Below are 26,891 nucleotides of genomic sequence, written 5' to 3' on the forward strand. Positions count from 1 at the left end.
CTGAATGCATGAGGAGACATGAATCATGTTTAGAATCAGCACTGAACTGCCACTCAACATGTCTGACTGTGTGTGTGTGTGTGTGTGTGTGTGTGTGAGGAGCTCCTGCTGAGTCGTGCTTCCACAATGTCGAAACGCAAAGCGGCCTCAAAAGGGCGAGTGTGTCTGAGCGTCTCATTAAATCGAGTCGACACGATGTTCTCATGGAAAGGTTATAAAATGTGCCAAACGCATCGCGCTCCGTTTCTTCATCTTCCCTTCAAAGCAACTAAATCGACAGAAGATCTAACGAGCACCACGACTCAGATTAGGCTCAGTAAATGACGCCACCGAGTGTCGAGGTTTGCTCCAGAAAGTTGGCAGACGAACTCTATTAGAGGAGGACGAGCCGTTCAGGAGAAGCTGTAGTTCGATTACACCGAGAGAACTGTTTTTAGGAGGGTCTGTTCACGTCAGATTAGGGGTTAGATATACTGGCTGATAGAGAGACCTGTAGCAGCAAACAAGACCCAACAAAACCCAAGACGCTTCAGATTCCGACCCGGGTCTTGGTTCCTCAAAGACCGCTGCAGCCCCTCTCATATTTGATCATTAACAGCTGTGTGTAGCAGGGAGGATGCGTAGAGGTAGGACACTTTGATATCTGAGGTAATAGTTATATTTTCCTCTTAACCAAACACCGTCTGAGTCTCTTTGTCAGAGTTCCGGCCCAGCCGAGCCTGCTGATGCAGCTAAATCAAGTTACAGAGCCCTGAAACTGTCATGTTCTGCGTGACTCAAATGACAGTGTGGTGGAGCGAGCTGCACCTTCAAACGCGGTGATTGAATTAGCGGAGGAACTGGGAACGGGTACACGGTCTGATGGAATCAGAAAGCAGCAGAAACAAGAAAACGCAGTCCTGTGGAAGCTCCGCCGTCTTCACCGTCGATCCGGAGTTCTCAAGCTGCACAACGAATAAATAAAACATCATCCCACCGAGTTACTTTCTCGGTGTTATCGGCCTGATCTGCCTCTTTCTGGAGAATCACAGGCGTATGTTGTCATGGTGATAACTGACAGGAAACGTTGAAAACCTTTGCAGCTAATCACAAAGAAAAAGCAGAATCAGAGAAATGTTGGTGAGCATTCATCAGGTTACAGCCCGGATGTAGACTCAGCTGCTGACACACGTCGAGCTGCAGAGACGTGGGATGATGTGAGTCTGTTTTTTTAACCCTTGGTGTTTCTGAGCTGCCTGCATCATTTACGAGTTTAACTGAATCCCAGCGGAGCCGGGCATCGTTTGTCCTTCAGGGTTCAGGAGGAAACAAGCAGCGATCATCTCCTTACTCTGTACATATTCTGTTTGGATGAATTCCTGACATGTCAGAAACTTTGGTCAGCTGTCTCTCTCACAGTTTGAACAAAGATACGAGTTGAATCTCTGAGTGACGGTTCTAGTTCCTGCAAACGAGCATCTGAAAACAACCATGGTGACTTTATCTTTTTTTAACGGTGAGTGCCATATAATAGCATACAGAAAGATATGCACGATTGTTTTAAAATTAATCACTGAGAGTCTGAGGGTTTCTACTTTCTTATCTTTCTTACCTCATGGACGCCCTGTGAATCTCAGATGCACTCAGGACGACCCTGAGGAACGCCACAAACCGAAACGCGACGGGTCTAATTGGTTAATAAAGTCGATCTTCAGACTACAAGTGCTGCTGGAGCTTTTTGACCTTCAAGCCTTTCACTCTTCATGCCCCATGGTGGTTGGTGAAGTTGTCCCGCTCTCAAACTCATGGAACAAAAAACTACAACAACCTTGCAGAAAGAAGCCGACAGTAACCGAACTCACAGGGTAGGCGAGTGTCTACGTCAAGATTCATACACCTCAGACGAAGCAGCGCCAGCAAATCGGGGTTAGATGTCTTGCCCTAGGACACATCGGACGTGTAGCTGCAGGAGCTGGGGATCGAAGCCTCGAACTTCCGGTTGAGAGACAACGACTTTACCAATTCAGCCACAGCCGCACACACCCCAGTTTAGGTAACACAACCGGGTGTGGGTCGAGTTAAAAACTCAAAGCTGACGTGTTGGACCACTGACAGCGAGGCTCCAATCTGGTCTTCTTAGTGAATGTCCGATATGAATGAATCAATGAACCAATCTTCATTTCAGCTCTCAACACGACCCGTCCCTTATGGGATTATTCAGACACATTAAAGATAATATCTCCTCGTGCTCTCACGCTGACATGAAACGAAACAAATACAAACATGACGCAAAGATGAAGTTAACAATTCAACACCAATAACACAAAAAGAGAGAGCTAGAGGGGCGAGAGAGAGAGAGACTGTATGCACCTGTTCATTCCTACTCAGGGCAAAGTTACACGTGTGAGATCCACTCCGAGAGCCTGCTGGGCAAACGTTGTGTCCTCCATTGTTGACGTATCCATCGCCTCGTTCTATCACATCACATACTCCAGTCTGCTGGACGGCTGCATCAGCTGCTCTGAGCGTCTGCTGGGCTTATATTGGCCGGCAGTAAACGTGATTACATACAGAGTATAACGCTCTGTCCGTTTTATTCATTTTAAACGTCCTGAACATCACACGCTCTCAGGTTGTGGCTTGCTTGGGACGGAGTGCAGCACATAAATCACGAGCTCGCGCCGCGCTGCAGACAATCCAAAGCTTCTTGGATGATGTATGTTGGCGTGGAGAGAGGAGCGCTGCGTTAGAGGAACAATAGAAACCTCGGACACTTTGTTTGTTGGACTGTCAGAGGATGTAGTTCTCTGTCAGCCGTGTGCGCTCCACACAAAGGCCGGAGTCACACACAGGACACATGAACATTCATTTCCTCTTGTGAGCTACGGGGGGATTGTTCCACATTAACGGATTCCTGCAGCGGCCTCCTTTTGTCTTATGAATATGAAACACCGCCGTCCATTCAGGAAATCACCAGCGAAAAGGTTCAACTACGCCTCGAAGGGCGCTTAAATGAATTTGGCAGGAAGGTCAAAGTAATGAAGTAATGAACAAGCAGAGTGATTAATGAGGAAGAGACAATATTTGCATACTGGCCTCTGGCAAAAACCAAAGAGTCGTTTCATTTCTTTGAACATTTTTAAATAAATCACTTTTTTTTTTCAGAGCCCATTACTGCCAATTCCTCTGAAATATGGGGTTCACTAATCTGCTGTTCAGGGGCCAAATGTGATTTGTTTTCTGCGATGCACCAGAGTCGTTTAAGCTAATACGCGTTTATTCTTTCCCTGGATTATTCATTCACTAATGCATTCCTTGTTACACCGACTGCCCCAGAGTGGTCATTACGAGGCTCGCCAATGTGCCGATAAAAAAAAAATGAGGAAAAGCCGGAATTGTCAGTGTCAAAGCGTTTTTTATTTTATTTTATAACCCGAGGAAAACAATTTCAAAAAGTGGCAAAACCAATATTCTGCAGCATCCTGGGAAAAGTGAGAGTTTGAAACACTAATCCAGACGTGATGAGACGGAAACACGGAGAAGCTGCTCGCTGGTGGAGACAGCCAGGTAAGACTTCTAGTCGACGTAGCCCTGAGCTGGAGAAAATTGGCTTTTACAAAACAGCTTGTATATATTTATATTTTTTATATCTATGAGGGACAGGAAGAAAGATTAAAGTGTTTTTCAAAGATAGAGCAGCCTGAGGTTTGAAATGACTAACCAGCTCCAGCTTGGGTTCTTGGTTAGTGAACACGGCGATGGTGGGATGTATTTGGGGGCGGCTGTGGCTCAGTGGTAGAGTCGGTCATCTCCCAACTGGAAGATCAGGGCCCCAGCTGCTGCAGCCACATGTCCGATATGTTCTCTGGCAAGACACTTAACCGCCTGCTGCTTCGTCTGCGGCATGTGAATGAGTGTGAATGAACTCTTTACACAGCAGCATCTACCATCAGTGTGTGCGTTCTAACCTCTCTCCATTTTTCAAAAAGCATCTCCAACATTGATCCTAGTTTGAGCACGTTTCTGCTCGTGGAGCTTATTAGAAACATGCAGAGGCTTTTTAGGTCGGGTACAATCACTTCTATCTGAACCACTTCTCTTGCCCGCTTCCATCACTGCAACACCTGTTGGTTTGACCTGATAACTGCTCTCATATCTGACAAACACAGGGGCGTCCAAAACGGCCGTGTGGGGGTCGCCTTAAAACCGCCTACCTTCTCTGGTCCAAACAAATCCAGAGCATTCAGGAGCAGAATCTAAAGTTAGAAGGAGGACATACTGGCTGCTGCATTGTTGTCAGAGAAGCCAGCACTTCAACATAGCATGTTTCCTTAATGTCTGATCATATAGTGAGGTCACTTTATCATTTCACTCACTACACATCTCACTGATTGGTGCTTTAAGACGATCTTGGAACCCAATCTTTTTTTCCTGTCTCTTCCGGTTTTCTACAGTTTGTAGCATCATGAACATTTTCTCCTAACAAAAGGGATATAAGCCGAACCTTCCTCCTGAATATTTCAAACACTCGAGTGATTTTTTATGTTTTCTAAACAAACAGGCACAAACATACATTCATGGTTTCAGTAAGACCTCACTTTTCCATTTAATACCTTTCTGGGTCATTTTAGTCGGACTAGCTGTCACACAGCGTCATCGTTAAAAGAACACTGAAACGTCTTCCTGAAGTTTAAATGTCTCTGCATTTATCAAACTCACATTGACACAAACACACAACTTCAGTTCTCTACACATACAGGAAACAGTCAGATCAAAGTAAGCTGCAGTATGTGGTGAGGATGCCTTTGTCCTTTTAGGCCTACAGTGAATGTTTGTGTCTTCATCACTTCATTCTCTCTGCAGGTTTAAACATCCAGACCGAACACTGCACACCCCCGAGACTCAACACATCCCAAAAATACAGAGACAACAGAAGAAACAACACGCAGGGAAGAGGAGAGGTCAGACATGTATAGAGAGAGAGGGGGGGAGTCAGAGCCAGAGCAGCACATTGTTCCTGTCCAACACGTTCAGCCTGACGCTCCCTGCAGCCAGCTCCTTTCACAACTTATCACACCGTCCAGGAAATACTCTGCACCGCCAGCAACACACTGCCAAATCGAATAATTACTCTGCAGACCTGGCTGACTCCTGCATTAAAGGAGCCTATTCACACATACAGTCTCCAGTCACTGTGACCCCCCCCACCGCCCCCCTCCTCCCAGTCAAAATTGTCAATTTAATCATAATTAATAACGGCACCAACGCAGCCTTTCAATCCGGAGAGGGGGAGTCATTAAAACGGTGCGCAGAGCTCCTGGACTAAACTGTCTGCTGGAAGTAATCAACTTTGGACAGGCCTCGGTGATTCGCTAATACTCCACCTCCACCCGAGAAGAGACGCAACACAAAGGTGACTTTGTCCAAAAGGGAATTTGTTTCATCAGACTTTAAGGGGCTATTCGGGAAGTTTGATATAAACAGTGGAACGTTGTATTCTGCTGTTTGTGTTGTTATTCCTCTAAACTGATTTATTACAGCGCGAGCTCTGAAGACATTAAGGACCTCATTGTGATGCACGGGACCATTCCTCCACATAAATCTCACTTCTTATGTTACCAGGGTCAGTGAGGAAACTCAAAGTTTGATATTTTAAAAGGTCTCGCACATTGCTGTGGCAAACCAGTTGATGGGTCCACGGCATCCAGAGACAAATGACCCCCCCCTATACTCCCCGACCTGAACAACAATAAGACACACTGTAGGGATGTGACTAAACCCTGAAACATCATCACCCTCACTAGCCAGCACCAGAATTACTCGTCTGTTCCTTGCACTGGTTTAGATCTGCAACCGAACACGACAGACACAAGCTGCAACGGACAATCAGGACTGCAGAAAGACCTTGGTGCTGACCTGCCCCCCCCCCCATCCAGGACTTATACCCATCCAGGGTCAGGAAACGGGCAGGTAGCATCACTGCAGACTCCTCACACCAGACTGCAACTACGACCCTGCATTCAGCTTCATTTCAGTCTCGTAAGCCTCTGTGACTTCAATCACAGGGCCGAGTGTGTTCACGTGTCTGTGCTCACCTTGGAAGCTCCCGACCGAGAGGTAAAGCCAGGTGAGCGCTGGGATGAAGAGCAGAGCGAGAGAGGCCGCCAGGAACTTCCTGCGCCCGCGACACATTCCCAGCATCCTCCGGACCGAAGAGAGGGGGAAAGAGAGGCGAAGCGACCTCTAAGTGGGCAGCAGCTGTGGTCCAGGCTGATTCATGGCACTGAGGGGGAGAGAGGAGAATAAATAAAAAAAACGTTAGAGAGGAAGCAGACATGAAAACAGCTCAACACAAAGATGACTCTGCAGCTACAGGGGAGACAGCTCTCTGCAATGTTTAGAACTTGGACTGCAGTACCCATTTTAGACACTAGGTGTCAGATTTACATATTGCTCCTTTAATCATTGGTGATTCTTTTAACAAACAGTCAAATCATTCAAATCGAAACATGGGAGCAGGTTGACTGGGGTAAGAGCCCCCGCAGAGTCAGTTACCATGAAGCAGCCGCATGGGGAGGCGGGTAGACAGTCACAGCTTGTTTAACATTTTCCATGGTGCAACAGTTCATCTTCATCTTTCACTTTTATCCAACAATTTCCAACACAAAGTGCAATCAGTGGTTTGTGTTGAAATGTAAAAGAGCCCCTCTTTGTGACATTTCACAGCGATGGCGCGACGGCATAAACATCCTCAGACCTCCTGTGTGCGCGTGTTTGGGTGTGCGCGCGGGTGTGACTAATCCCTGTCTTTAGTGTTCTGTGTGTGTGTGTGTGTGTGTCGGTGCGTCCCCCAGGCTCGATATCATCCACCTGTGCAGCCAGATAAAGACGTTTGATCATCAACGAATCACAGGAGAGAAGCTTGGCGAGCTCGACATTCCGATCACCTCCGTGCCTCTCGTTCAGCGAGCCTGTATTCATGTCACTGATCGGATTTGAATTCTATAATATAAAACAGTGACTAAACTAACTATCAACACACGATGAATCGAAAAGCAGAGGAGGTCGGTGACATGACCTCGTGGTCGTCATGCAGCGAACTTATTTCTCTCATTAAATTATTCATTAAGAAAGTAGAGCGTCAGAAATGGACACCATGTTTAACCTGCAGACAGAGTGGAGCGCGCCTCTTGTTAATAAATGTTGCATAAATCAGCGCTGGCGCTCTAATCTGACTTTGATGACCCAAACTCATTTCTCAGTTTGGCGAGCAGAGACTACGAAGGTCTCATTAAATGATATCAGCAGAAATCCTCCTTCACTCACACACACTTTGCTCCAATTAGCCGTTTGACCCCAGTCGATTTTTAATCTGCACCACAGACCGCCCCGGGATGAAACACAATACAAACAGCAGCCAGGATGCCAATTATCACCAGCAGGAAAACACGGGCGAGCGAGTGGATTTAAAAAAGTGTCTGTCTCTCTCTCTCTCTCTCTGTCTCTCTCTTTGGATCTCCGGGGTCTCATGGTCGGGCCGGGTGAAGAGCGAGCCGGGGTTAAACAAGGCTGAAGGAGATTAAAGTCTCAAGTAGGACAAGTGCTGCTTTGATAGGAGGACTATGAATCATTTGAGCGGCTCCTTAGCTTCTGACCCCTCTGTGATATTAGCTCTCCACTGGATTCTGTGATTTACATTGCAAATGCTCCTCGGAGGAGATTTATTAGCATATTCTAGTGAGGCGTCAGCGCTCTGAGTGAGCACATTCAGAGGAGCGGGGACGGGAAGAAGGATGATGCAGTAAAAAAAAAAAAGAAAAAGAGAAAAGGGTCAGGGACGTTTTGGGACTCTGTGATCAGCTGTGAGGCTCATTGATGAGATGTTACAGGGGAACAGCGGGCGTCACAACTTTACATCAGAGTCTGACAGCGGCACAAAGAAGCAGAAAATGAGCCGTCAAAGAGACTGAGGTCCAAACACGTTAATATCAAATCCCCTTTTTTAAACCGAATAGAAAAGTGAGTGCCTTACAAAACTGTGTGTCCATCCATCCATACATCCATTATCTAAACCCCCAGACTCATGACTGGAGCTGATCCCAGCTCTCATTGGGCAGGAGGCGGGGTTACACAAAACAACAAGACAGAATAGATTTGATGAAAATGTAAATTCATTTGAGAGGACAGCTAATAGACGGTCTTTGTGACCTTAGAAGCCTGACCATCTGTTCAAAGTCTACATTGCATTCTTCAGAAGAAGCCCACAGCTGCCAAAAAAAAAACGACTGAGAGACAAAGAGGTGTGAGTGCCAAGGAAGGCGAGCAGTAAGAGTTTCTCTGAGGTGAGGAGGAGGTGAGGAGAGCTGACAAAGAAAAAGACCGCAGAGGCCAAGAAACAAGCCGAGGAGTCCAACAGGGCCGGGAAGTGTCGGACCTACAGAGACCAGGAGATGACAGGAAGGTGGAGGAAGAGAAGGAGCTGCAGAACTAAGAGGAAAATGACATGTTCCTTCACTTGGATGATGCTGTTTCCCACATTTAAGAGGGTTTAGAGGATCTTTCTCTGCCTGTGCCTCTGCCTCTAGTCATGTTCTTCAAGAGAAACTCACAGACATGAGGAAACAACACGAGGCCCTCTTGTGAGGAAAGCTGCAGCGGCACCATAAAATCCCCAATCCTCCCTAACACTCACACACTCTGAGACCCTGAGAGGAGGATGTGAGCTAAGAATCACATCCAGTCTCCTCTAATCTCCGCACTCACAAAAGTTATGTGATATCCTTTTCCTGCCCTCGAATTTACAGCCGAGGCTGAAGATGTCGATGGAGAGACTTCCCTCTCGGCTCCACGCTAAGTTAATAGAAAATAGAATTTTATATCCACAGCTCAATAGTAAATAGCTGTATGTTGACACTAAAAGTGATGAGCGATGATTATGGGAGCAGGGCTTTATTGGTGGAAAGAGGCGATGGGGGAACACGCTGAGAGTCTGATTGAACAGTTCGCTGTGAAGGACGCCGCTGCGCTGGAGCTGCAGATATTTAAAGACGCTGGATGGTGGTGTTGGAGATATAAATGGATCGGACAGATTTGTAATATGAAAACAGAGTCTGCAGATGAAATGGAAGCGGCTCAAACAGAGACGTGAAACGGCCAAAGGTAGCGAGCGCGGAACACAATTCAATTTTCAGTCCGACTCCGGGTCAATTTAATCCAAACTGTGTGAAAGCACCTGCTGTTTGCTGCACTTACACCAACCTGAGAGCCCATTGATACATCATTCATGGGAACACACAGAGTACAAGCATATTCAGTATTCCATTTAACTAAATTACCAAAGATATATTTCCTCTCACCACTCGATTTGTGCCGTTAAGGTTTGAAATACCTTCCGCTGATTTCTGCAAACGGCAGGACTCTGGAGGCAAATTGAATATTCTTAGAGTGATCCACAGTGCACACACAGCTTTCCATTGGGACTACTTTCTTCCAAAGAAATAGTTCCTACGCTGACTCTCCAACGACTCGGTTAGCTGACACATTCACACATCTTCAGCCACGTCGCGTTGTTTACTCTGCAGGGCATGCAATGTCAAGGACAGCCAATCACAGACAAGACGACAGTTAGGAATTAAAAAAGGATCCTCTCACGGTTCGAAAAGCTCACAGCTAACGTTTTGATCTCTCAGATCTTCTTCGGGCGCTGTCGAGTCATCAGCAAGACAAGCGATGTTAAGGCACTAACACGTTCATGACACAGCTGATTGTGATCTCAATGAGTCAACCTGCTCATGGGTCAGCCAATCAGAGGCAGAGCTGGAAGACGACGAGATAAAAAGGTTCGTACCTCCAAAGTGTGACCAATGATCTCCCCGCTCGTCTTCCTTCAGAAGCCTTCAGACTCTGCGCCCTGTTCTTTAAATATCACTTCTATTCCATCAAACTTCGTGTCAGATCGACCGCTGTGCAAACCATCATCCAGATCTCAAAGATACCCAGGACGGTCCAACCTGAAGTTTCCATTACCCCCCTGCTGCTCTGACTCTGATGCCGCTAACGTGGAGACTCTGCGGGGGGGATCGGGTCCCGTCGACGTCCGATAGAGACGCTTCAGACTGATGAGCTCTGATCAGGGCTGGAGCGTGTCTTAATCTGTAATCTAAAACATCTGGACAGGTGCTGTGTGAAGACTTCAGAATAAAATCGATGTGTCTCATTTCAAGTCAGACTTCTGCTCACGTTGCTGATGCAAACGAAAAAGCGTGTTTGAAAGTTTCCTCCAGTACTGACTTCAACTTTTAGAGGCCAAAACAAAAATCTCTTAAAGATGTTTAGAACCACATACGAGAAGATTCTCCATTTAACCCCGAACTCCTCTTCTCTTACCAAAGTGCATTGTTTTGCACGCCATTCTGAGAATTGCCAATTTAATTTTTTCCACATGCAGGTCGATAAATTACACTTGTCATGACAACTTGGACAAAGGCGACTCCCACAGCACAACAAGTAGCACCTGCTTCAAGGTACCATAATGGCCTTATAGTCTTTGGGACAGACCAGAAGAAAGGTTGGTCCTCTCATGGTCAGGGTGTAGACTTAGTAGGCCAATATGAGATCACAACAACAGGCAGAGATCCTTTTCTGTAAAGACTGTATCACTCATGACTGAGGCCGGCTGTCGCTCATAGCAGCAGTACCAAGGGGAGACACCAGGGGGAGACACTGGGAGTAGAAACCATTGGTAGAAACCAGGGGAGTCACCAGGGAGAGACACTGGGTGGAGAAACCATTGGTAGAAACCAGGGGAGACACTAGGGGAGAAACCAACACAAGACACCACAGGGACGACACCAAGAGGAGACACAAGGGGGATAAACCAACGTGAGACACCATGGGGAGACACCATGGGGAATATTGTGAGTGAAACTATTTAAAACAGGTTGTGTTGGCACATGCAGGAAAATGAGCGGATGGTACACACCGCTGTGTGTGTGGATATGAGAATTAAATGGACGACCCCCAGTGTCCTTAAAGGCCGGCATAAATAAGCTATCCATCTCCCCACACTACATCTCCCAAGCAGAATACATCCCTCTTTCTACTACATCACCTGACTTCCCTGCTGTGCTGCAGGAGGGTCAAAAGTGGGTCAAATAAAAAGGGTTACACACCGTATAAGTGGGTAACTTTTCAAAGGTTTCAGCTTTATGCAGATGATGTGATTCTGTCAGCTTCAAGGGACCATGACCTTCAGCATGAACCGAGGCAGCGTGCAATCCAAAGTGAAGTGTTTGGGATGAAAGTCAGCACCTTTGAGCGGAGGCCACGGCTCTCTGCTTGAATTTATAACTCCCCTTTGAAGTGTTGACCCCGGAGGCAGAGCGCGCTCCCCTCCACCATCGGCTCCATCTACACATCTGAACGCCAGAGAAGCAGACACGGTGCCACCTTTTCCTTCAGCGTTCACAGCCGAATAAAACACAAAGTGATAAAAACACAGTGAGCGAGACCGAGCGAGCATTCTGTATTACAGTCATGCAGTGGGGCTGGAGTAGGAAGATGAAGAGCGGCCTCTGTTCTGCGGAGGCCAGCAGAGAGGAGAGACTCTCTCTCTCGACATGATAATTAAGAGTGGCCGCGGGTCAAAACAATCCACATCATCCTGACAGGAGTACAGACCGTACTCTGCACTAAACGGCTCCTGTCTTATCTACACAGAGGACAAACATACATCGATTGTGCAGGGAGGACCTGCCTTTAGCTTCACCATGTTACCTTCACTGTGCACTCATCAGTATTCTGTTGGAGTAATGGAGGGATGTGTGCACTGAGAGGCAGAGGAGGCTCTACAGTATGTATGTCATTGGTGCTTTAGAGGCAGATAAAGACATTTAGAGGTGAATATCCTCAGCGGTAAGGTGGAGAACGCTACAGGCACCAGCTGCTTCTCATTTAAATCAGCTTACCGGGCTGAGGAGGGCTTCCTCAGAGCTGTATTAAGGTTTCACATTCCCTAAAACCCAATACAAAGACACCTTAAGTCATTCTGATTACTGCTTTTATTTCACAGGAAGCCAAATGTGGGATTAGTGCTCCACCCACCACGGTTTACCCAGGAATTAGGGGGTCATTTAGGACTGTTGGAACACGCGTCTCATTTTTAAAATGTTGGCCATCCTTCCCGTCAGTATTTCCAAGACGGTTAGAGTACAGTTTATTCAAGGGATCGAGTGAAACTGGGCGTAAATCACAACCAATTTAAAGGAATTGGCAAAAAGAGAGTCGACACCATCGTGCAAAAAGTCTCCAAAACGGACGAGATGGTTACTTTTGTCTCCTGCATCAAAGTCATGTGACCATGCCCTCCATCATGCCCGTCTCAAGACGCCGAGCGGCCACACAACACCTGGCCGCTAAAACCACCCAGAAGAAACATTACAACACTAAAACATTAACTCGAAAAAGGCTCCACTGTGACGTTCTTCCACTTACACTCAAGAAAAAGAAGAAGGAGAAAAAGGAGTTAAGGAAGGAGGAGGAGGAGGAGGAGATGAGAAATTGAAGAAAGTAACGACAGACAAGAACTTGTTGAAGAAGAAGTCGTGTCTGCATGGCACTGTTCCATCAAAAGTTTCAAAGCTGACACAAGAGGTCACTCTGAAGAGCTCTCCTCTTCAATTTTCATCTCCAGCTTTGTGGCCGTCTCCAATCCTTTTTTCTGACCACTCAGGACTCCGTGTTTCCTCGGCGTCCACCTTAAATCTCTGGACATGCTGAAGCCTCGTCACAGCCGTGACCAGCAGCTCCCTGAGTTCAGGGCTTTGGTTATCGCTCTGCGGCAGAAATCTCCCCGGCTCCACTTTTTTATAAACAGCAGCTCTATACGTTCATACAGCGGCGCCGAGATAAACTGCTGTTAAGTTTAGAGGGACACAGATGAAGCAATTAATCATGGCCGAGTCGGAGCTGGAGGCGAAGCAGAAAAAAACAACAGAAAGAAAAAGAAAAGCATGGGAGACTGAAACAGTCGTTTTCATGCTGATTTATTTCCCTCCTCGTTGCTCTCCGGTTCAAAGTTCTTTGTTGTTGTCAGAACTAGAAGAAGAGGGAAAGTTGGTGCTGCAACACTTTCAGATTGTTGCTCTGCGTCTTGAAAGACTTTTACTTTGGGTCTGAGTGACTCGGAGAAGCTAACAGTTTGGGAAAAGTTCGACTTCAGCCTGCAGCAGTGAAACAGGTTGATGTGTCTGCCGCTCGTCCTGCAAACCATCAACATTACATCCACTCAAAGCTGATGTTTTTTTGTCCCTGACAGGCTCAGGTTGTGGGACAACATCACAGAAAGGATCCCTGCAGAGAGAGAACTTTTGTTGAAGATGTTGAGAACCAGTCGCTTAAACTCCGACAGCTCGGGAGCTGCCGATCTGTCGCGGCCTCGCTTTGTGACTTTGTGTCATCCTGTGACTTCTGTTTTCTTGATCAGAACTGTCTGTGACTAATGCAGCAGAGGGGCAGCGACTTTAACGCTCTGTGAGGTTCAATTCCTGTTTTTCCTCTCTGAATGTAGTCTGCTGTGCTTGCAGAGAGTGATGACACAGCCGTTTGTGGTTCAAAACGTAAAGGTCTGTCCCTGTAAAGATCCTTTCTGTGATGATGTCACACTTATGAAGTAATGACTTCAGGCGAGAGTAGACTCACAGGTTTGGAGGTGAAATGACCTTTTGCTTTTGTTAACCGAGTCCGGTACTTTAAAAGCGATTTAATGTCATTGCTTTTCCTTCTGACAGATACAGCTTCAGTTTGTTATTCCGTTTGTGTTTTTGCAGTATTTCAGTGATGCACAATAAAACCAACTAATGGAGGCAGCAGCTCCTGGAGGTGAAATCTTTTCTGGATGTAGTCTGCTGTGTTTGTAAAGTGATGTAACAGCTGTTTGTGTTTACAAAAATCATCTTCCATCTCTGTCAGGATCCTCTCTGTAATGTTGTCACACACCTATGGGAAGACTCTACAGGATAGGTGTGCACCGCATGCTGTCTGCGCAGCGCACTCCGATAGCGACCTCTTGAGTGCATGGTCGCTTTTCTACTGCGCTGCAGTCCGTCTCCAAAGCGTGCCAGCAGCGCCACTCTGCTCCAAATACCCACCGAGTCTAAACCCGCTGCAAGCACGCGTCGAGTAGAACAGAGCAGATCGGCCCAGACAGGAAGTCGAAGAAAACGCACGGAGCATCCGGTCAATTTCAAAATAAAACCTGCAGTGTAGAGACTCCTGAGCAGGGAGCGATTGAGAAAAAACCACATGCAGAGACGAACGCGGTGAACACGAGTGCAGTGAGTCTGCAGTGTTTTGACATCTGAGCCTGTTAGTGACAAAGACAACAACTTGTAGAGGAAACACTCTGATCCATCAACGATTATGTTGTAGACATCACAGCCTGTTTACCTGCGGCGGGATGCGGTATGATACGGCACACGGGTATGAAGGGGGTCAAGGACGCAACATACCAGAATGACCCTTTAAGTAACTCTTCAGTGACCGCAGGCTGAATGTGGAGGCCGACCTGCAGCAAAAATACGATTCTTTGAACTACTCTGGATCCTTGGGTTTGTGCAAAATAAGATTAAACTCCTCCCTGAGTCATGTTCTGGATGTGGCAGTGCCCTTGTGCTGCTCCCCCAACCACCTCCAAACACACACACACACACACACAAACACACACACACACACACACACGCAGCACACACAAACACACACAAACACACACACACACACAGGCAGCACGGAGAGGAAAGTAGGGCAGGGACTAAAAACAGAAATGGTGTCATCAGTGTGTTCCCTGTGGAAGCTGAGGACTGTCAGAGAGGAGAGTGACACGCTAACACAGGATGGAGCTGCTAATTAGAAACCAAATCAAGACGACGAGAGATCCTGGTCCATCCCGGGCCGTCTGGATTTTAATCTGAGCGACAAACTGACTAAACACATGAAACACTGTTTGTGCTGTCAGACGTTCTCACTCCCTAATTGTCTCACATGACTCTGAAGGAAGAGCTCGGGCTGATTCCCTGAAAGCTCTCCTCCAGCTTCTGTTTGGGATCTGATGGTCACAGGACGTAGTTTCTACAGAGTGCAGAGCAGGGAGGACGATGGGAGCATGCTTTCAGGGAGAACCATGTGGAGCGGTCCTCTGGGGTTTCATAACTGGTGTTAGCCTCGTGCAACACGATGAGGTCAGGAAACACACAAATCTGAAAAAGTCAGATCTTTCACCTGTTGAGATTCTCGCTGGAGGATGATCCTGCAGCGCAGTGTTGGAGTACTCCAAATGGGTCTTGGTCTCGAGACCACTTTTTGAAGGTCTCGGCCTCGTCTCGGTCTCAGACTGGGTGGACTCCAGATTATAAATGAGACGTGTCCCGCATCCATTAAACAGCTTCTTATGTGCCGTGCGTGCGCCACCTGGGACGCATTAAGCTCTGCGCTTTCTTATAATTGTAGTTTTCTGCACTTATGAAATAAAAATAGCAAAATGTAAGTACAGCAGACCTCAAATGAAGACACAATGCACGAGTTAAGAGCAACGTAAGCACCTCTGAGAGGCTGTAAAGTGGCGGCTGTTCATTTATCTCAGTCTGGACCGGGGAACTTTAGCGTCCCTGCAGAGCCACAGTAACAAGAAAGACGAGAAACCACAACATCTGTCATGTTGGTGCTGCAGCCTCGGGTCAGCCACAACCTTCTGCACAAAGCAGAAATGTTCGTGCATACTTTGATACCATGTGTTTCAAATGGTAAGATATCTGTCATTTTAATGTTCTGATCCAAAAGCTCCTCCTCCTCCTCCTTCCTTCTTCTTCCTCCTTCCCTTCCTCCTCCTCCTTCCTCTTCCTCCTTCCTTCCTCCTCCTCCTTCCTCTTCCTCCTTCCTTCCTCCTCCTCCTCCTTCCTTCTCCCTCCTCCTTCTTCTTCTTCCTCCTCCTCCTCCTTCCTTCTTCTTCCTCCTCCTCTTCTTCCTCCTTCCTTCTTCCTCCTCCTCTTCCTTCCTTCTTCCTCCTCCCTCCTTCTTCCTCTTCCTTCCTCCTCCTCCTTCCTTCCTCCTCCTTCCTTCTTCCTCCTCCCTCTTCTTCCTCCTCCTCCTTCCTTCTTCTTCCTCCTCCTCCTCTTCCTCCTCCTTCCTTCCTTCCTTCTCCCTCCTCCCTCCTCCTTCCTTCCTCCTCCTCCTTCCTTCCTTCTTCCTCCTCCCACCTCCTTCCTCTCCCTCCTTCCACATCCTCCTTCCTTGCTTCCTCCTCCCTCCTCCTCCCTTCCTTCTTCCTCCTCCCTCCTCCTTCCTTCCTTCTTCCTCCTTCCTCTTCCCTCCTCCCTCCTCCTCCTCCTCCTCCTCCTTCCTCCTCCTTCCTCCTCCTTCCTCAACAAACTTCTTTATCACAGCAAACACCTCGTGTGTGTCTTTCTGCTCCCTGGAGACGTTCTGCAGCTCGGAGGTTTTATTCAAACATAAAGAGCAAATAAAAGACAACAAGCCCAACAACCTTTGTTCTAAGAAAAGCCTCATGATCACCCTCCTAATGCTCTGCCGTGTCCTCCTCTCTCCTCACACGGGGATAGAGTTTAATCAAACATCCAATCATCGTCCAGCATCAGAGCAGAGCGGAGCCACAGGAGCTGCTGAATCAACACCTCCGAGGAGAAATCAAACACGCTCACGTTTGAAGACTTCTGCATCTCAGCCCAGAACAACCACAGCGAACACACAGGTCTCCGTCTGTGGAGCTCACAGCGTGACGCGTCCTCTGACATCAGAAGTTATTCTCTTCTTCTCTGCATGAAGCACATGTTCTCCTCCTTTTCAACCGGTGTCAATAAGGTGTTTACAGAAGCAAAGCTAAAGGAAATTCAACAAGTTCTAGAATGACAGAGAGAAAGCTTTATACGCATGTTTAAAAAAAAACCATGCACATCTCCGTCTTTGACAGTAGACACATGTTGTCAAGTTTCCATTCAGCCCCCTGATCTTCAGTTCTCATGGGTCGGTCTGTCCACCGCTGGGATATTCCCACATCATCAGGGAGTGTGTGTAGCCTCATGTCTTCAGGGAGTCGGCCTGCAGAGAGCTGCATGTCAGCCCTTCACGGACACAACATCTGAACAAACCGATTGTGAGAGCTAAGAGAGGAGAAAGAGACCGCTGTGAGAGCGACACCGAGGCAAAATGGAAACTTAAAAAGTGGAACGAGCCGATCAGAAACCTGCAGTCAGCTCAGGAGGCCTGCAGCCGCGCGTCAGCTGGACGGAGAGTTTATCGTTCGACGTCATGCTGGGTTAATATGGAGCCTCTTCGGCACCAATCAGTAACACACACACAATAGCAGAGCAGGTGAGGATCTGAGGAGACACCTGAGCGGACGAGGAGGAGCGTCATGTTGCTTCATCAAGCTCTGATTCACAGATAATAACTACTGACAGCTACACGGAGGAACGACCAGCAGAGCAGCTCTGATACAAGCAGCTGATAAAGTGTGTGTGTGTGACATGACTTTATCTAACATCTGATTACAGCTGTACACAGAAAGTGGGAGCAGCTCAAATGAATGTTTACAGAATAAAAAATGAATCAAAGTCGATCAATGAGAAATAATGAAGAACCAATCAGAGGGACAATCAGAGAGCGAGCAGCTCGGTCGTTATTTCTGTGTTCACTAAATCAACTGAAATATTTCAGTTTGGAGAGTCCGACTCGGAGCTCATTACTGCATCAGGACTTTCAAACGATCAAGAGATAAACAGGGGTCCTAAAATGAAGTTCACGCCCCCTGCAGGACGTAGTGTGTGCGTTTACTGCTTGTACCGACACTGCAAGCTAACGCACGCTAGCACAAGCTAACCCGCCGGTGTTCGTCACCTGCCTGTCCAACAGGAAGCAGACCAACTCCACGTCCACGGGTAAAAGACAACACAAGGTTCACCCTCGTTTTAGAACGAGCTTTATCCGCTTGGTGTTTCTCCTCACTGTGATTATATTTTCTCGTCCACGTCCGTCATATTCACCGGTTTGAACGGCGTCCAATCGCTGAATTGTATCCACTCCTAAACTCGCCTGCTGCGCTCTCATTGGCTGGAGGAAACACACCAGCTCCACCCAGAAACGTCCCAGAACAAAGCAGAACAGTAAAATCCAGTCAGAGGACAGAGTCTCTGTAGACACAGTCACCACCACACATGTACGGAGGCCCAGAAGGGACGACGGAGCAGCTTCACTTTAGGAGAAGTCTGTATTTTATTTTGAAGGAACAAGCTGCTGACTCCATCTTTAATCTGTCCAGATATTAGACACTAAATGATGCCAATAGAACTAATTAAACTGACTCTGTTTTAAACATGCTGATGTATATGGTGTGCACAGCTCTGATGGTGATTGTTAAACAATGACTGATTAGTTGTAAAGACTTTAACGTTTAATTTCATGTGATGCACATGTTTTCAGAGAGAGAAGTTTCCTAATCATCCCGTTTCCTCTCTATCATCAAGTTCAGTCTCTGCTCCAGGTGTGTCTGTCTGCCCGACGGCTCTCACAAACACTTAGCATTCAAACTGTCGTACTCTCGATCACATCCGTCACCGTTTACCGCCATTAAACCGCCTGTCTTCATCAGCTCGACCCGGCAGACAAAACTCCACCACCTGGTGGTCCACCGACATTTAAAGAGAATATTTGACTGATCTGCCATGTCTGCGGAATACTGATAACGAGGAAGACATCAATTTTTCTTTGGCCAAACAGTTTCTCGCCTTTTCTATTTTATGCCAGTTTCTACACAGGCCTGTAAGCGCTGCACACTACGCCGCCGTTCGCTGTCACTGTAGCTAATTCTCCAGTCTCCAGATAAAAACCTCCGAGTCCTGCGTCAGCACAAACTACTGGCCAAAAAAAGAAGAGCAGAGCAAACGTGCATGCGTTCTGTTTCTCTACACATGCAGTGAACCTTGCTTCTCTTAAAGCAGACGCTGGCTCCGCCTCCTCTGCAGCTGTCCACGGTGATCAAAAAGTGAGCTGAGCGAGCAGCCGGCTTACACACACACACACACACACACACGCACGCACGCACGCACGCACACAGTGAACAGGTGCTCATGAGTGACCCGTGGTTTTGTTTCTACTTGTGCACAGCTTCCTGAAGATCACGCTTCCAAATAACTTCACATTTCTCACAGACCGCTTTCCAACAGCTGCAACGCCATTTTTTTAAAGGAGGTCAGAGAAGAACAAATATCAGACGGACACAAAAGATAAAGATTCTGACTTTATATACAGTTGTTACCATGGTAACCCCTGGCCTTGTCTGAAAATGTTGCATCAGTTACCAACGAGTTTGAGTGAACATGACCGGATCAATCCCGTTATTTATTAACCACGCCATCGGAACATGGACTGTTTTTACACGGTGGTGATGAGGAGCAACAGAGAGCGCAGCGAGAGTGAAGTTATTTTTCATCCGTCTTGCTTCCGAGGGACACTTGGTTTGGGACGACGCTCCAGAAGAGCCGCTCTGTATTTATCACATTAAAAAGGTGATTTTATCGGTTCATCCTGAAGACTGCCGGAGGAGTCGAGTGTGGAGCGGCTGCTCTTCAGCTCCACGCTGCAGTCTGTGGGCGGAGGTCATGAATACAGATATTTTCTTGTTATTCTTTCACGCCTCCTCCTCCTCCTCCGGCATCACTGATGGAAATATTCTGCACCGTTCTGCTGCTCAGACTTTAAAAATGACTTCTCATCCACTTCTGAAATCACAATTATTCTTTAGGTTATTTATTGTTTGTTTAAAAAAAGGGGGGGGGGAGCAGGTTTATTAGATTCATTAGTTTCATTTTTAGAAGAATGGATGTGTGTAAGGGGCGCCTGTAGCCATGTACAGAAGCTGTGCTCCTCCAGGTGGTTCAAATCCGACCTGTGGCTCTTTTCCCGCATGTCATTCCCCCCCTCTGTCTCTCTCTGATTTCTGTCTCTGTCCCGTCTCGAAATAAAGCCATCAAAAAGTAAATAAAACCTGTTGTTCTGTGAAAGCTGAGTTTCTGTCTGGACGGAGTTGGAGCTTCATCACTCCTCAGTACGTCTCCGTCCCGCAGACAAGAAATCTAAACTGTAATTTAGCAGCGGTGTGGTCACTGACAGCCGCAGCAGACGTCTGCGTTGTGATGCACAGAGCGGACGCTGCAGAGAAACATTCACTCCAGATCACCGAGGGTGAAGAGAAGAAGAAACGCTGACCTTCAGCCACGACTGAATCGGCTCAGCCTCTCCGTGTTCAGCACTGAAAAGGCACAAGAAGTCTGCAGAGAGCTAGCGCTGAATTCCTCCCACTCGGCCGCCCACTGCACAGTGAGGAGAGAAAGGAAAGGTCGGCTCCATTCAGTCTGAATGTCAGAGGTTATTTCAGCCAATTCTCTCCAGGGCGGCGAAGAGTCACCTCCTGCTGATGCACATCTGGAGACGCTGCAGCGCTGCACGCCAACACGCCATCTCAAAATGCTAACATCAAGTCTGAACAACATCACGCCGTTACAGCTTCACGGTTTACTGTCTTACTAATCTTAAACGATGAGTTCAAACTGCCTTCACGTTTTAGAAATCAGTTAAAGGTCCAATCAGTGAGATGTGTAGTGAGTGAAATAATAAAGTGACCTCACTATATGATCAGACATTAAGGAAACATGCTATGTTGAAGTGCTGGCTTCTCTGACAACAATGCAGCAGCCAGTATGTCCTCCTTCTAACTTTAGATTCTGGTCCTGAATGCTCTGGATTTGTTTGGACCAGAGAAGGTAGGCGGTTTTAAGGCGACCCCCACACGGCCGTTTTGGACGCCCCTCGGTTTGTCAGATATGAGAGCAGTTATCAGGTCAAACCAACAGGTGTTGCAGCGATGGAAGCGGGCAAGAGAAGTGGTTCAGATAGAAGTGATTGTACCCGACATAAAAAGCCTCTGCATGTTTCTAATAAGCTCCACGAGCAGAAACGTGCTCAAACTAGGATCAATGTTGGAGATGCTTTTTGAAAAATGGAGAGAGGTTAGAACACAGAAAGGTTTACAGACTGATGCAGAGCTGGATAAACACTGAAGCTTCAGTGTCCACCACATGGCAACCTGCGTGAGCATCGACTCTAGAGAGGAGGGGGCGGGGAGACAGCTCTCTACAATGTTTAGAATTTGGACTGCAGTACCCATTTTAACCACTAGGTGTCAGAGTTACATACTGCTCCTTTAAGACTTAAAAATAATCTTGAGTGTGTTTGGAATCCTGACTTTAAAAAAACAAAACAAGTTGATCTTAAGTTATTACGCAGCTCGGCTCACAGTTCCTATGAGAGCTTCCCAGAAACACTGATTCATATTTCTGTCTGTTTCATCCGTTGCTCGTGTGTTTAAATCATCTCGTCTTCCGTTGACTCAAATGAAAGAATCCATTTTTAAGGAAGACGAGGTCCAAAGTGATTTAAAGTGGAGGCATGCTGATGACTAACTGTTACACTGCAGGAGAACGGAGGAACATTTTCTTGACTTGTTATATTTCAGTCCGAGCATCAGAGAGTTTCTGTCAATTCTTTTGTTACATAACCTCCCATCGCTTACATAATTCATACTGCCAACACATTAACTCTACTTTAAACTCCCATTGTCTAATGAAAAGCATATTCTCAGAAATAATTCATAGTGATTAGAAGAAGAGACAGCCGTGTGTCTGTGAAGCTTCCTTCAGACTGTGCTGTGTGTGTCCTCATTGTACCCGTGTCGTCTGCACGCTGCCTCCAGAGCTCCTGCTGCAGTCACATCGTGTCTCTGTCTGAGTCTTTATTTCAGCTTCACTTGAAAAGAAAACACACGGAGCCCGCAGGAAGGCAAACTTACTTTGTTCGCTTTATTAACATCAGAATCAATATCAACCTCTGACTCGCACCACATTTGCCACAAGTTTGCTGCTTTCACACCTGCACAAAACTCCAAACTGCGCGCGTGAACACAAACAGCTGAATGTTTCTCTCTTCACCCGGAGTGTCTCCTCCAGCCTCCTCGTGTTTATTCTGCAGAAAGTCAGAGTGAGCTGATGTGAGAACGCAGCAGGATATAATCAGGAGAATTCACCTGGAGCGAGTGGGAGGGGGTGGTGATGTTTATCCCCTGTGATCGCTGCACGACCATAGACTGTCTGCACGCCACCTCTACCATCTCCTAATGAACCTGCTGCTGCATGTTTCCTGTTCTCCAGTATGTTCTTCTCCACTCTTCAGTTCACATTGAGATTCTGTTCAACTACACGTAGCATTGATAGAAAGACACATATTCTCATTATAGCATAATCAAAGCAGCAGTCAGCGAGTTCGTAACACGAGCTGAAGCTCCGATGAGTCGTCAGCTGGCTGTAATAAATCCAGGGACCAACACGCTATCACGCACTCTGAATTAACTCCACTTAATGACTGTTTATCATCTCCTCTGCAGAGTCGACGCGCCGGAGCAGCATGCAGGATGAAGGACAGCGTGCAGCGTCTGGGGCGAGGATTTAAAACTCCTCACAGCGTGCGGGGTCGAGTTTCACGTTTTGGAGGCCGTGCAATAGATGAACAAATATCAAAGTATGAACATTAGCATCAAGTAACAGTTACTGTGCGCTCCTGCTGTTCTGCATGCTGTACACATTTCTTTGTCACATGATCTGAATCTTAAATAATTCCACGAGTCCAGCTCTTTTTCCACAAGCTGCTCCGTCAAACCACGTTTTCCTCGCTGCTCTTCCCGTCCTCAGCCGACCGCAAGCCAAACACGCAGCGGCAACACGGCCAATTACCTGATCATAGCTTCAGGCTAAAGGCTCATGCACGTCCCGCGTATCTAATGCCACATATGATTGGTGGAACGTCTGCATGCCGAGTGTGAACAAGGTGTTTCCTTCAAGTGGTTTTTTTTCGAATTCATGGAGATTCAGGCGGCCTTCTGCCGCGTGTTCATCGTCTGTTTTCACACAGACACGACGATGAAATGATGATTTATTTCACTGAACTTCATCAGCGAGACAAATCTGTGCTGGATATTTGATTCGTAATAAACCTTTTATTGCTCACGCTCGAGCAGAGAACGTGTGCACGAGTGCAATTTTAGAAATATCAATACCAACTCTTTCTCATGAACATGGTGACCTTTAAGTCGTCTTTTCAAATCCGTTGCTGTTAATGCGCAGACTGTTTCCACCCGTTTATTTCTTTACATCTGCTCTGCACCTTAAAGCTTTGCTGCCCCTCGGATTAGAAGTTAATCTGCATTGTTCAGCACGTTTCTCTTTGTGCAACGACAATGAAGATAATCTAATCTGCCGCAAGAGGAGAGGGAGAACATTTCCACCAAGACGTCCTTTAACCTCCTGAATGGGTCGGAGATGAGTCTCCACAAAGTTCTCGTCATCAAGAAAACATGGACGCCACTGAGGCGATAAACTCCTAAATATGACCGGGTTGAGGGGCGTGATTTTACTCACCGCAGGGTCACTCAGCATCATTACTGTCTGTTCTCAAAATATCTCAAGCTGGAACCTCGTTTCCTTTGTAACACCCGGAGGTTCGACTCGAACCTGGAACACTTGTTACCGTCCTGCACGTTTCTGATGCGAGGAAACTGAACATCCGAACTAGAGGAGAGCTGAGGCACACGACCTCTGACCCTGAACAAAAGCTACATGTGACACGACCAACAACAACGCATCACCTTGGTCCCTCACGAAGCAGCAGTTTTACCCCCCCCCGAGCGTCTCTCCGGGTGAGGGAGGGGGAGGGGCTTATCTTCCAGAGTATCTGAGTGATTACATCGTGATGACGTCATCACCTGGTGTCTGTCGCTGCAGCACCTCTGAGGCCTGAGCGTGGAGTCTGTGAAGCAGCAGAGACGATGTTTGCTGTCCGACCCCCCCTGAGAGTCAGACCCCCCCCCCCCCATTAATGGAGACAAACAGACATAACATTGATTCACGCTGCGTTCAGGGACCGTTGGAGATATCGATGGTGTTCTGATTCTCTAAAGGTTATTGACTCGTGATGAGGTAGTGTCTAAATGTAGAGTCTCTGAGGGGAGCTGGACCAACGCAGCATGAATACAGGGCAGCTTCTCATCGTCCCATTGGTTTATCTAATCTCTGCCTTCCTCAGTTCTCTGATGGAGAGCAGGTATCCAGAGTGAGGCTGAAACTAAAGGATCAGAACGATGCTCTCATGCTCATTAAAACCGGAGAATCGTAGATTTATCTCCGAATGGTAACTTGGCACTTCGAGGCCTTTCCTCTGACAGCAGCACCGCGTTTAAAAGAAGTCCAAATGGAGCTCGTAACATTTGAAATACCAACCTGTTGTTTTAATGAGAGAAATCATCAAGAGGTGATAAAGATTTTTTAAAAAGATCTTCAGGTTATTGTTCACCAAATGCTGCAGCGAGGGAGAGAGAGAGAGAGAGAGAGAGAGAGAGAGAGAGAGAGAGAGAGGGGAGGGCTCCATGTCAACTCACAGGTCAGCGAATTGCATCTCATAAAGATGCAAAAGTTACGTTTTCCGGGTCACGAGTTCATTCCTTGAGATCTTGAGAAAACGTCTTTAAATGAAGTCGTCATCAAAAGGTTAAACGAACGTTATCTCGAGTACACAGGATTTTAAGAAAGCGCTCACAAGTTCACTCACATCACGGGAAAAGGCATCAAAATAAAAACATACGGCTGCAGGTCCTCCCAAGGCTTCCGTAGATTGCAACAATTCTCAAACGATCTTGAAATCAATAACTGGACCAGGTTCTTATTCTGAAAAAAATCTTTGGGTTTTAAAATCATCAGATCGTTTCACTTTTCTGAACAAATAGAAATGTATTTCACGAACACGTTAATAATGACCCTAATCAAACTCCAGCAGACCTCTCCTGGTTTCTTTGTGTCTGTTCATCATTTGAATGCTTCATTAAACAAACAGTCTGAAATGTTTGATGACATTCTTTCTGACAAACTGAAGAAGTTAATGTTTCTTTACGGTCTGAGGAGCCTCTGTGTTTGCAGGTTTCAGAGTTTTGCACAGGAAAAAAAAAATAAAGAGCCAAAATCTGCGAGATGATATTTAGATTTTATTCATTTTTAACTGAACTTTGCATCGAAGCTGGTTGGACTAAAAGCAATATGTGTTCAGAATCTAGATGTGGTAACTTATCAAACTAATTAAAGAAACATGATGTCACAGTGATCTCATTTGTAATTCGGTTAAAGCTGCAAAGCTTCGGTTAAATAATGCATATGCACTACACTGTAATCTCATTTCATATGATGTGTGCTCCCTATCTGTCTCTGATTCTGTGCAACTGTTGCCGCTGAGCTCGCGCCAGTGTTGCGTACATCTCTGTTGATGCAGCCGCGTGCGCAACCGCCTGCACGCGCCACGGGGACCGACCAGGGACAAGAATGAGCAGATTCAACCAGAAGACAACAAGGAGGAAGATTTGGATCCTTTAATTTTAAAGTTGAAGCAGACGGAGTGTGACAGCTGGGACTCTCTGAGGAGCTCTGATGGACTCCTTGTCTGTTAATCCCCCCCCCCTCACAGCCCCCCCGCAGAGACTTACTGTTGGGGGAATTAAAGCACCGATTTCTGTCCGGTTCTTTTTGGAAGATAGAGTCTGAATGCACACACACACACACACACACACACACACACATTGAGGCCTCGTTGAGATGTATGCACAAGGACTTTTTAAGGTTAGAATAACAAGTGAAAACACACAAGTCGTGCCAGAAATACCTCGGTGCGTTCGGGCAGCACGGTCTGAGGCAGCTGGTGAGCAGAGCTCGGTGTGAGGTGTTCACAATCTTTGGACTCACCTGCTGCACGAGCTTCAAACTGCCGCTTCAAAACGCCTTCATGAGATAAATCCTGAGTGTCAAAGCCCGCGGAGCTGCTTCAGGAGGAGACGCTGTCTTCTTCAGCTCAGTCACAGCAGTGTCTGCGCAGAACGAGACGCTGCTCCGCCGCGCACTTCTTCATGGAGTTGGCTCTTCACCGGGATGTTAAACCGGTCCGACAGCAACAGCTGATCCGTTATGTCCCCTCTGGGTCTGTGTGAGACTTAAATCTGGGACTGGTTGGCTCCTGCGTCGCCACACAGCAGCGTCAGTCCCGTTAACAGCAGCGGGTCTGGATTACCGAGAGCAGCGGGCAGCGGGGCTCAGGCGGCAGGCAGGCGGAAGGGGGACGCGGCGGCCTCGGCGGAAGCAGCGCGGAGGATCGGTGTCAGCTCCGCGGCAGCCCGGCTCGTTAAAAACGGAGACCCGGTGTCATGTAGAGAGAATATCCTTACTCTGAGTCACTCCTGCGTCGAACTGCTCCTGCTTGTGTCTGAGTTTTCGGCCTCAACACAGCAGCTCTTTCTTCCTGACAAGCAGCCAGCAGCCAATCACAGCGCAGCTTTCAGAGAGGGGCGGGAGGAGAAACAGGAGTGGATAAGCACGGACTGGAGTCTGGACTGGACCACTCATACTGCTGGACTGAGGACCTCAGCAGCCTGAAACAGGGCTGGATTAGCATTTCGGCGTGGCCAGGGGCTTAGCCCGAGCTTTGGACCCCTTTTGCCCCCCTCTTTATCAAAAGCTAATTTTGTTTATTCATTATGTGCACATGTTTTGAATTTCCCTCAGGATCAATAAAGTATCTATCTATCTATCTATCATGCAGTAGTAAGCAGTAAGCAGTAAGCATGTACAACATCACCTGACACACAAACAGGTTTTGCATATTGGTTGCCCCCCCCCCCCCCGGTGGTGTAAACAAGTGTTTCTCTTTATTTGCCTTGAAGCAACCAATCATCATATAAATCACATGTTAGACTGCGTTTCAATATA

General features: G+C 47.1%; 1 protein-coding gene and 1 long non-coding RNA gene across 2 annotated transcripts in view; both read right to left on the reverse strand.

Moving 5' to 3' along the window:
* Positions 1-26,451, reverse strand: part of large1 (LARGE xylosyl- and glucuronyltransferase 1) — a 76,275-nt gene extending 49,824 nt beyond the window's left edge. Inside the window, exons 1-2 of the mRNA XM_061029963.1 lie at positions 25,875-26,451; positions 6,075-6,262 (exon numbers count right to left, since the gene is read on the reverse strand). Of these exons, the coding sequence (XP_060885946.1) occupies positions 6,075-6,180 (106 nt within the window). The 5' untranslated portion in view covers positions 6,181-6,262; positions 25,875-26,451. The remainder of the gene's footprint in view (positions 1-6,074; positions 6,263-25,874) is intronic.
* Positions 3,375-5,166, reverse strand: LOC132956493 (uncharacterized). The gene is made up of 2 exons (XR_009666037.1): positions 3,701-5,166; positions 3,375-3,575 (listed from the first exon to the last, which is right to left on the reverse strand). It is a non-coding gene; the product is annotated as an uncharacterized LOC132956493 (long non-coding RNA).
* Positions 26,452-26,891: the final 440 nt, after the last annotated feature.

The sequence above is a fragment of the Labrus mixtus genome, chromosome 22 (genome assembly GCF_963584025.1).
Source record: "Labrus mixtus chromosome 22, fLabMix1.1, whole genome shotgun sequence".
Lineage (NCBI taxonomy): Eukaryota > Metazoa > Chordata > Actinopteri > Labriformes > Labridae > Labrus > Labrus mixtus.